Source organism: Eriocheir sinensis, chromosome 19, assembly GCF_024679095.1.
Source record: "Eriocheir sinensis breed Jianghai 21 chromosome 19, ASM2467909v1, whole genome shotgun sequence".
Lineage (NCBI taxonomy): Eukaryota > Metazoa > Arthropoda > Malacostraca > Decapoda > Varunidae > Eriocheir > Eriocheir sinensis.
The window spans coordinates 19,697,684-19,709,823 of NC_066527.1; the positions used below are offsets into that span (position 1 = coordinate 19,697,684).

The following is a 12,140-nucleotide window of genomic DNA, read 5'->3' on the forward strand; positions in this document are numbered from 1 at the left end:
TGTGATCAGTTTATGTGTGTTACTTTCCTCTCTGTCAAAGGCTGGAAAATTAGGCAAAAAGTAAGTAGAAAAATAAATATCTACCCTTGCAGGTGAAAATATAGCCTGTTAGCTTTTGAGACCAAACCATGAAGTGAGGCTCCTCCTCCCTCCCTGCTGGCTAGGCTTCCTTTTAATATGTATTTCCACACATGATGCGGCCAATATCAGGAGTCTTTTTCACACCAATATTTACTGTATAATGATGACTTGACTCCTGCATTAGCACCGGTGAGTGAGTTAGGGGCTTAAGGAACTTTGATGCCAGGATTGGAGGTGACTTATTCCTGGGTTTAAACTTATACAAAATCAGGTTGGCAACATGTCTGTGGTAAGTCCCTTGTACAATAAGAAATATTACTTTCCTCTCTGTCAAGGGCTGAATAAATAAATCAAATTAATCTAACTATATTATAAAGCAAAACCAATCTTGCATGCATAATATGTATCCAGTGTGTAGTAAGCACTTTGGCAAACATAATCATGGACCCTACGCTTAACCCTGCGGGGATCATGTTTCTTACCCGGTAGCAGCGACGGGCCAAATTTGTGGCTTTACCGTGTAGCAGCAATGGAACAAATTTGTGGCTTTACCGTGTAGCAGCAATGGGACAAATTTGTGGCTTTACCGTGTAGCAGCAATGGAACAAATTTGTGGCTTTACCGTGTAGCAGCAATGGGCCAAATTTGTGGCTTTACCGTGTAGCAGCAACGGGCCAAATTTGTGGCTTTACCGTGTAGCAGCAACGGGCCAAATTTGTGCCATGATTTAAACCCCCCAAAATAGATGATGTGTAAACTGATCACAAATGCTTTGATATGTATTATGAAATGGCTTGTGTGAGGGGTGATTTTTTCTCATTTTTCTCGCTTGGGGGACCATTAAGAAACATGATCCCCACTGCTACCACCACCACTGGGTTAAAAGGCCTTTCCCTCTAAGCAAGGGGATGTACTGAACATTTTACAACACACTGGGTTACTAAGTGAGCTGCTGAACATTTTACAGCTCAATATAACGGGTTCACCCTTTGGGGGCTTCTGGCGGGGGTAATGAAGGCAGGGCAGGAAATGAGTAGAGAAAGCTTACCTATTTCTCCAAGCTGCTGAAAAGCTTGTTGGCGAAGAATTACTTGTCGGTGAAGAGACTGTTGTTGAGGTGAGGAGTGCCCTGTGTTATGGAACCTCCCGGCACTGCTACACCAACCTGCAAATATGTGTCCACTCTCAAAGTCTTGTACCGGGAAAGACGGCATGGGATAATATATTATAAAATCTCTCTCTCTATCAAGGGCTGTATAAGATAATTAATTGATACTCTCTCTCTCATATTTGTTTTTTTACATAAAGAAAACATTTGACAAGGCTTTCAAGGGAGTTTAGGGGCATTTCCAAGGATAGTTTTAAGACACTGGAGGTGGTAGTATGACCATAGGTCTGTGCCGTGAAGCCAAAAAACACATATCTGACACACTTTTTCTAGGAATTTAGTGCATTTCCAGGGGTAGTTTTAAGAGCCTGGTGGCGGTGTGACCCTTCCTCTGTGCCATTAAGGAACAGTGACCCCTGCAAACACACAAAAAACTATCTATTTATAACTATCTATCACCCTTTATCTATCTATCCTTCTATCCACTGGTTCCCAAACTGGGGACCATATAGCACAATGAAGGGCGCCATAGGTTAAGGTTAGTTCAAGACTTAAACTAACCTTGAACTATGGGCTCCTTCAGTCTGCTATATGGGCCCCAGTTTGGGAATGGAAAAGACATGGATTTTAAAGGAAATTACATAGATTTTAGAGGAAATTACATGGATTATAGTGCAAGCAACTGAAGTACAGGCCCACAAGATTATATGAGATGAAGTCCATGCATGTGAGGGCCCCAGACATTGTGTGTGTGTGTGTGTGCAGGCTGCCTTCATGGTACCATTTTAGCACACTGAAATAAGGTACCATCTCTCCATCTCCTTCAATGTGTCATTACATGTGTTTCCCAAGGCCACAGAGAAGGTTTTCATGGGCAGATCATAGCCATGGATGGAGGTTTTGCAAGTACTCTACTGGTATATTTTCCCACACACTAAATGCAAACAAACACCAACTTGGATATTTTGTAAGCTCATCCCGGCGCTAATTCAGCGATATTTCTTTGCTTCCTGCATGTTTATCTAACAAACACTAGTACTATGGTATTCTTGTATACCAATACTGCACTAACATAACTACAGTAGAGCCCCACTTAGCGCGAGATCAATTAGCGTGAACCGCATAACTGATGACTGCGTATTTTGAGTAATTATCAAACCCAAAAGTCAGACCCACGTGTGCACCAAATAACTTTTTTTCATATTGGTTACTTTATTCAATTAGCGCAAATTTAGTTAGCGCGACCGCGTTCATCCACCTAATTCTCACGCTAAATGGGGCTCTACTGTACTAACATAGCTCATAGTAGTATTCCCACTTTTAATTAACATCTTGTACAGCAGTGTTTCTCTCTCCCTGTGAACTTTTTACCTGCACATGAATGCCTCGGCTGTGACGGGTCTTCATCAACAGTGCTGCCAGTGAGTGGCCTCACCTGAACACGAGTCATCGCTCCACACAGCAGGTGACCTGACGAGCCTGCCCTGACAAGCACCTGACAGCTGCCCACCACCTTAACAATGAGGGAAATGACACTTGAGCGGCTTGACAGTTCAGGGCCAAGGCCGCCTCCACCCCCATTCCTATTCAAATACACTGGAATACCATATTTGGGTGTGTTTGTATTGGTATAACTATTGATAGAAATCAAAGCATTCTCATTGTGATTGGAATACAAGGGAAAAGTATTTGTATTGTGCAAATAATTATCTGAGGAACACTTCAAAATCTATCATCTGTAATAGCAGGCATTACAAGTCCACACAGCCTCCTGGGGACTTGTTAGCACTGTGTTGAGTACAGGGTTATGAGCTCTTGTACATCTTTACAACACTGCTGCTGTTATGCCAAGAAGGTGTATTCATTCATATCAAAACAGCCTTCTTGTTAGCACTGTGTTGAGTACAGGGTTATGAGCTACACTACCTTGTACATCTTTAGAACACTGCTGTTATGCCAAGAAGGTGTATTCATTCATATCAAAACAGTATTTCTATTCACTGTAATTTGAAGTACTGTATTGGTATTGTAATCCACAACACTTGTATTCCCTCCTGATCTTAGATAACTTTACAACACTGCTAAACCCAATTATGACAAGAAGGTATTTGTATTCATATTAAAACAACTTCATATGTATTCAATGTAATTTGAAGTAATTGTATCCCCTCCCTCCCTGGTCAGGGGGAGTCGCTTGGGGGGGGGGGTTTGAGCCCACGGCACATCTTCCCGGCCCCACACAGCGTGGTAGCGTGAGGATTCGAACCCGCGTCGTCCATCACGCGGCGAATGTGGGTCCAGTACGCTATCACTTCGGCCTATTATTATTTTGTCATGTTGTTGTTGCCTGATGAGTGATATACCACCTTTACTGAGTCAGGTTCATCTGCTAGAGTTTAATGTGACCCTGCTGACAGTTTCACAAGACTTCTGCACCTGGAACAGGAAAACCACCCATGAAAAGCTCTGTTAGTAGTATTACACCGCACTGCTATATAAAAACCTTCACTTTTGGGGGCACTGCGGAGGACATTTCTCGGGTATGGCGGACATGGGATTCAATTGGTGGACGGTGTACCCCACTCTGACTGGGTTCATTTCAGTGGCCACATGCAATGACTGAACACGGGCGGTGGTCTGCCCACACCAAGGCTGTCTCAGGCTGGGCTGGGTCATGGGCGCGTAACATTGACCGTAAAGTGTCGGCAAATACGACACCTTGTGGTCACTTACGCCTGTGTCGGACGCGTCTTGGATTTTTTTCCTTGGAGTAACCAATCTTGAATGTGGGAAAGAAATGGCGGACATTGCCAACAACTGACTGACGCACAAGATAGTCCTACATTCATTTTCTCTCCCTCTTTCCCTCCCTCCTTCCTTCCTTCCTTCCCCTCCCTCCCTCCTTTATTCCTTGCCTCCCTTCCTTCATTCCATCCTTTCCTTTTCTCTTCCTCTTTCCCTCCTTCTTTCCTTCAATCCCTCCTTCCTTCCCTCCCTCCCTCCTTTAGTCCTTGCCTCCCTTCCTTCATTCCATCCTTTCCTCCATTCCTTCCTTTCCTTTTCTCTCCCTCTTTCCCTCCTTCTTTCCTTCAATCCATCCTTCCTTCCCTCCCTCCCTCCTTTAGTCCTTGCCTCCCTTCCTTCATTCCATCCTTTCCTCCATTCCTTCCTTTCCTTTTCTCTCCCTCTTTCCCTCCTTCTTTCCTTCAATCCCTCCTTCCTTCCCTCCCTCCCTCCTTTAGTCCTTGCCTCCCTTCCTTCATTCCATCCTTTCCTCCCTCATTCCTCTCCCTCCCTTCCCTCTTTCCTTCCTTCCTTCCCTTCCCCTCCTACATACATACATACATACATAGTGAAGGAAGGCAGGAAGGTGACCTCTCTCCCCTGACCTCTCCTTGACCTTTTAATTGCTATTTCTGTGTTTAGTAAAAAAAAATTGATCCCATGTTTGTGTTCTTACAAACTGATACATTCTTACTGAGCTTCCTTCCTTCCCTCCCTCCCTTCCTTCCTTCCTTTATTACTGTTCTTTCTGTTATTCACTTGTTCTTTTCTCTCTCTGTTCCTTCCTTCTCTCCTTCCCTTTCCTTCCTATCTTTGTCCTTCCTTCCCTCCTTCATTCCTTCTTTCTCTACCTCATTCCTAAAATTCTTTACCTTCCTTCCTTAATCCCTCCATCCCTCCTTCCTTCCTCCCTTCTTTCCCTTCCCATTGCTCCTTCCTTCCTTCCTTCCTTCCTTTCCTCTCCCTCCCTCCCTCCTTCCTTCCTTCCTCAGAACAATCCATTACAGAAAGAAAATGAAGACAGGAAAACAAAGAAGCAAGGAAAATATTGATAAATGGAAAAAAAAATAGAGGAAAATAAATTAACACTTACCAAGGAATTCCTGTGTCCTCCTCTTCTTCTTCTTCTTCTTCTTCTTCTTGTTCTCTCTGTAATTCAAGTAAGGAGTCATTGCTCTGTGTAAACCTTAAGATACATTTTACATATAAATATAAATTCCTTTCAACTTTGAACCCTTCCTTCCTTCCTTCCTTCCTTCCACACAGCCACTACCACCAGAGGGTCGGGGTCAGAACCTTCCCAAGACACAGGGTCATAGTTTTAAACATTTTCCTGCCCAAACTTACAAATTTAAAACAACATTGTGGTATTAAGGCATCTTGAAAACATTCCAGTTGATGTGTGTGTGTGTGTGTGTGTGTGTGTGTGTGTGTGTGTTTGCAGTACCAAGGTGTTCCTGGCTGCAAACTTTCCCTCCTTATTATCAAAATTCCTTGACTGCTCGTTAACCATTTTAGAAAAAATAAATTAACACTCACCAATGGGTTCCTCCTGTGTTCCTCGTCTTCTTCCCAGTCCTCCTCCTCCTCCTCCTCTTCTTCGTTTGGTAGTGTCTGCAAATCAAGTTTGGTGTCAATTAACTGTGTAAACATCAACATACTTTTTATTTTTACAGTAAAAAAAAAGCCCATCACTCACTGCTCCAAAATGATATCATTATAAACTGGGTGCAACTCCAGCGTGTGGTGTACCCAGTGCAGTCTAGCCCAGTATCACAAGTCTACAAAATGACCTGACCTGTCTCCCAAAACCTAGTCCTGATTTGAGTATGTAATGACCTAACCACAATGTCCAGGCTGAAGCTCCTAGGCCAGAGGAGTGCGCACGCCTTTTTGAGGGTGTCAGATGCCTGAAATAGCATATTTTTACTGTGCAAAGCAGGTGAAGTCACTCAAATTTATCTATTTGTATATATTTCATGGTGGCAAAATTTAAATTATCAGTTTCATTTTCACCAGTGACACGAATTTGTGGCTGTTTTTCACAATAGAATTTCACTCTAATAAGTGAATCAGACCCCACAGAGATATTACCAGAGTGTGTAGGAATGAATACAAAGATAACCACATACTTTGATTTAACTCTAGGATGTCTCGTGGATCATCAATAAATAAAAAACAAAATATCTGGACAGGCCACTCTTGAGCCTGTTACCTTCAATGACACCCCAAAACAGTCCCTGCGCCAAGTGTGTACCCCATATTTTGGTTGTGTTAGGTGTGCCTATTAGCAACTACTATTTTTTACTGAACGAGGGACACATGATCCATATAAACCATTAATACTACCTAATAATATTAAACAAATTATATACGTGCTACCAGGGAATCATGAGGATTAATGTTATTGTAATTCTCACGTTTACTCAACCCTACTAAACCTATCCACCCCGCGCCCACCTAGCCTCCAGCAGGTGCCCACCCTGGCTCGCATAACCATAGCAGGGCACGATAACAGAAAACCTTATTCCCGATAACTGATAACTGGTAATGGAGAACCTTACCGCTGATAACCAACATTCCTTAACTGGAGACACAATTATAGGTGATAACCGATACTGATCCACAATTCCGGCACTAGCTGGCGATACGTCCGATAGGGGAAAATGATACTATATTGATATTTCAGATAGAAAAACATTGATGAATTCAAATTTTCATTATCTGTATTTAAGAAAACTTACAAAACCTGAAAACCACACGTTGACACGTACCTATGGACGGTAATACTAGAAACGCCTGAACCGTGTTGTGTTATTTGGCGTCCCCACCGACAAACAGTGGTCTCTCGTGAACTGCACGTGCTCAGACCAGCAAGCGTAGACCTGAACAGTCTCACAAAGCTTTTTAACCGTAATTTAGAGTTGCTGGAAGGCTGAATCAGACAAACAGTACCACCACCATCCTGATGTTTCTAGATCGACACTCTGTACGAGTTGTATTTATATGTACAGAGTGTCGTTCTAGAAACAGCGAGGATGGTGGTACTATGTCTGATTCAGCCTTCCAGCAACTAATGTCTTAAAAAGCTTTGTTAGACTGTACAGGGCTACGCTTATTTGTCTGAACATGGTTCGTGCACGAGAGACCAGTGTTTGTTAACACAAGCGCCAGCTTTTGACGATGGGACACCAAATAACACAACACCGGGTGCCTTCAATACCATGGCATGCTCACAAACGAATATGGAATATCAAATTTGAGGTAGTGAATAATCATTTTGGGGCAAAGCTAAATGATTTTTCTCTTTGATGTATTCATTTTTGAGTCTAACATAAAAAAACAACCTAGTATTTTAATGTTGATGATCTAAGTACGAAATCTCTTCGCCAAAGATAATTCATACCCCCAAGTTTTTTCATAAAATACCGGGCACCCGGGCCACGCATGCGAGTAAGGAGGAGACAACGTGTTTTTTTTTCTGAGGCGGAAAAAAAGTAGCGATTATCACTAGTTTGGTTACAAAAATAACGAAGATACCGATATATATTTAAATAAGCAGCGGATGGCCGACAACCCGATTTTGTTATCAGCGATAAAGTATCGCGATAACGCCCAGCTATGCGCATAACTCACCACCCACCTTCCTGCAATTACAGCTGATAATGTAGTACTGCGAACACTTAATATAACACGTCACGTCGTAGGGTATTCGTATCTTACAATTTTACTGAACACCAGTCGACCTGTCCTCCCCCGCTCACCTCTGTTGCGCCTCCTCATTCCCAGTCTTACTAAAATGGATTGGCTGAGGAGAAGCACCTTCCACAGGGAGAGCGTGTCAGTTTTCCCTGTTCCTCACTGGCTGACAGCCACTGATGAGGCTGCTGGCCAATACCAAATTTAAAGTGCATATTTCACACCTTTTCTTTCTCCTTATTTTGTCCATGCAAACAGTTTAATACTTACTAAAAAATGGTCATTATCGTAAATAAATCTGTCTCAGGAAAACAAATAACCAGTGAGGCTGGCAAGGAGAGGAGGAGAGCTCACCATGCTGTGCCCAGTGACCATATTGACGTGTGTGTGTGTGTGTGTGTGTGATATACCCAATACCCACTACATATATAAATATATATATATATATATATATATATATATATATATATATATATATATATATATATATATATATATATGGCATCAGCTCTCAGTGATTTTACTATACTAGGCTACTACTACCCTACTCACCTAGACTTACATGATGATTATGTTGAGTTTATGGCTGAAAGCTTGTTATATTCAATAGCGACATTTGAAATTTAGCGAGCGCGGCGATCTCGGCCACAGCAGAGGGCGCTGTTTTGGCCGTAGTGAGTTTCTTTATGTGCACCATGTAATTCTGCATGTTTTCATATATAATACATGATGATTATGTTGAGTTTATGGCTGAAAGCTTGTTATATTCGATAGCGACATTTGAAATTTTGCAGCGGCGATCTCGGACACAGCAGAGGCGCTGTTTTGGCCTGGCCGTAGTGAGTTTCTTTATGTGCACCATGTAATTCTGCATGTTTTCATATATAATACATGATGATTATGTTGAGTTTATGGCTGAAAGCTTGTTATATTCAATAGCGACATTTGAAATTTGGCGGCTGGCGATCTCGGACACAGCAGGGCGCTGTTTTGGCCCGGCCGTAGTGAGTTTCTTTATGTGCACCATGTAATTCTGCATGTTTTCATATATAATACATGATGATTATGTTGAGTTTATGGCTGAAACCTTGTTATATTCAATAGCGACATTTGAAATTTAGCACATGGCGATCTCGGATACGGTGCGAGGTGTTGTTTTGGCCTGGCCGTAGTGAGTTTCTTTATGTGCACCATTTAATTCTGAATGTTTTCATATATAAAATGATAATTATGCTGAGTTTATGGCTGAAAGCTTGTTATATTCAATAGCGACATTTGAAATTTGGCGGCGTGGCGATCTCGGATACGGCGCAGGGCACTGTTTTGGCCCGGCCGTAGTGAATTACTTTATGTGCACCATGTAATTCTGCATGTTTTCATATATAATACATGATGATTATGTTGAGTTTATGGCTGAAACCTTGTTATATTCAATAGCGACATTTGAAATTTAGCTAATGGCGATCTCGGATACGGCAGAGGGCGTTGTTTTGGCCCGGCCGCAGTGAGTTTCTTTATGTGTACCATTTAATTCTGCATGTTTTCATATATAATACATGATGATTATGTTGAGTTTATGGCTGAAAGCTTGTTATATTCAATAGCGACATTTGAAATTTGGCACTCGAGGCGATCTCGGATACGGTGCGAGGTGTTGTTTTGGCCCGGCCGTAGTGAGTTTCTTTATGTGCACCATTTAATTCTGCATGTTTTCATATATAATACATGATGATTATGTTGAGTTTATGGCTGAAACCTGGTTATATTCAATAGCGACATTTGAAATTTGGAGAGCGTGGCGATCTCGGACAGCGCAGGGCGCTGTTTTGGCCCGGCCGTAGTGAGTTTCTTAGCTGCACCATGTAATTCTGCATGTTTTCATATATAATACATGATGATTATGTTGAGTTTATGGCTGAAACCTTGTTATATTCAATAGCGACATTTGAAATTTAGCACGAATGGCGATCTCGGATACGGTGCGGGGTGTTGTTTTGGCCCGGCCGTAGTGAGTTTCTTTATGTGTACCATTTAATTCTGCATGTTTTCATATATAATACATGATGATTATGCTGAGTTTATGGCTGAAAGCTTGTTATATTCAATAGCGACATTTGAAATTTGGCGGCGTGGCGATCTCGGATACGGCGCAGGGCGCTGTTTTGGCCCGGCGTAGTGAGTTTCTTTATGTGCACCATTTAATTCTGCATGTTTTCATATATAATACATGATGATTATGTTGAGTTTATGGCTGAAAGATTGTTATATTCAATAGCGACATTTGAAATTTAATCTCGGACACAGCAGAGGCGCTGTTTACCATGTAATTCTGCATGTTTTCATATATAATACATGATGATTATGTTGAGTTTATGGCTGAAAGCTTGTTATATTCAATAGCGACATTTGAAATTTGCGCGAAGGCGATCTTGTTTTGGCCCCGTAGTGAGTTTCTTTATGTGCACCATGTAATTCTGCATGTTTTCATATATAATACATGATGATTATGTTGAGTTTATGGCTGAAAGCTTGTTATATTCAATAGCGACATTTGAAATTTAGTGAATGGCGATCTCGGATACGGTGCGGGGTGTTGTTTTGGCCCGGCCATAGTGAGTTTCTTTATGTGTACCATTTAATTCTGCATGTTTTCATATATAATACATGATGATTATGCTGAGTTTATGGCTGAAAGCTTGTTATATTCAATAGCGACATTTGAAATTTGGCGCGCGAGGCGATCTCGGAAACAGCGCAGGGCGCTGTTTTGGCCTGGCCGTAGTGAGTTTCTTTATGTGCACCATTTAATTCTGCATGTTTTCATATATAATACATGATGATTATGTTGAGTTTATGGCTGAAAGCTTGTTATATTCAATAGCGACATTTGAAATTTAGCGCGCGCGGCGATCTCGGACACAGCAGAGGGCGCTGTTTTGGCCTGGCCGTAGTGAGTTTCTTTATGTGCACCATGTAATTCTGCATGTTTTCATATATAATACATGATGATTATGTTGAGTTTATGGCTGAAAGCTTGTCATATTCAATAGCGACATTTGAAATTTAGCGCGCGGGGCGATCTCGGACACAGCTGTGGGTGTTGTTTTGGCCTGGCCGTAGTGAGTTTCTTTATGTGTACCATTTAATTCTGCATGTTTTCATATATAATACATGATGATTATGTTGAGTTTATGGCTGAAAGCTTGTCATATTCAATAGCGACATTTGAAATTTAGCGCGCGTAGCGATCTCGGATCTGGCGCAGGGTGTTGTTAAGGTTTTCATTATCAGTTATCGGTTATCGGGAATAAGGTTTTCTGTTATCGTGCCCTGCTATGGCGGAGACGCTGTCTTTCTCCTCAGTCTGAAGCTAGCCAGCACTGTGAGTGGAACGTTTCTCTGGAATACACACACTGCATTTTGACACCTACTATGGCACCCAAGCATCCTTCCACCTCGTCCAGTGACATAAGAACATAGGAGTCTGCACGAGGCAGCTCCTCTGAACCTTGGCTCCCGTGTATCTAACCCTACCTAATATCGCTGTCCATGACGCATCAACAAAGTGATGGTGGTGAGTGTTTTTGTTGTGTCAGTGACTTACAAATGTAATGTAGCAATTCTTTCTTTAGAAAACTTTAACTTAACCCGGTGGTGGCAGGGATCATGTTTCTTAATGGTCCCTCCAAGCAAGAAAAATGAGAAAAAATCACCCCTCACACAAACCATTTCATATTATATATCAAAGCATTTGTGATCAGTTTGTGTGTGTTACTTTCCTCTCTGTCAAAGGCTGTAAAATAAGGCAAAAAGTAAGCAGAAAAATATATATCTACCCTTGCAGGTGAAAATATAGCCTGTTAGCTTTTGAGACCAAACCATGTAGTGAGCCTCCTCCTCCCTCCCTGCTGGCTAGGCTTCCTTTTAATATGTATTTCCACATGATGCGGCCAATATTAGGAGTCTTTTTCACACCAATATTTACTGTATAATGATGACTTGACTCCTGCATTAGCACCGGTGAGTGAGTTAGGGGCTTAAGGAACTTTGATGCCAGGATTGGAGGTGACTTATTCCTGGGTTTAAACTTATACAAAATCAGGTTGGCGACATGTCTGTGGTAAGTCCCTTGTACAATAAGAAATATTACTTTCCTCTCTGTCAAGGGCTGAATAAATAAATCAAATTAATCTAACTATATTATAAAGCAAAACCAATTTTGCATGCATAATATATCCAGTGTGTAGTAAGCACTTTGGCAAACATATATCATGCATCCTATGCTTAACACGGTAGCTGCGGGATCATGTTTCTTACCCGGTAGCAGCAACGGGCCAAATTTGTGGCTTTACCGTGTAGCAGCAACAGGCCAAATTTGTGCCATAATTTAACCCCCCCAAAATAGATGATGTGTAAACTGATCACAAATGCTTTGATATGTATTATGAAATGGTTTGTGTGAGGATGA

The 12,140-nt window shown here is 41.7% G+C and overlaps 1 protein-coding gene across 12 annotated transcripts in view; it reads right to left on the bottom strand.

Moving 5' to 3' along the window:
- The window catches only part of LOC127000869 (uncharacterized), a 64,952-nt gene that overhangs the window by 18,870 nt on the left and 33,942 nt on the right, over positions 1-12,140 (bottom strand). For 4 of the 12 annotated variants that reach the window (XR_007754592.1, XR_007754596.1, XR_007754591.1 and 1 more), the window contains 3 exons: positions 5,513-5,587; positions 5,067-5,122; positions 1,130-1,246 (listed from right to left, as the gene is read on the bottom strand). The exons of 2 other annotated variants lie outside the window; for them this stretch is intronic. Coding sequence is in view for 6 of the 10 variants with exons in the window: in XM_050864976.1 (XP_050720933.1) it covers positions 3,572-3,625; positions 5,067-5,122; positions 5,513-5,587 (185 nt within the window). In the remaining 4 variants the exon portion in view is untranslated. Of the gene's footprint in view, positions 1-1,129; positions 1,247-3,255; positions 3,626-5,066; positions 5,123-5,512; positions 5,588-12,140 lie in introns of those variants that run through there. 6 more of the 12 variants (XM_050864971.1, XM_050864975.1, XM_050864972.1 and 3 more) reach the window with 4 other exon arrangements.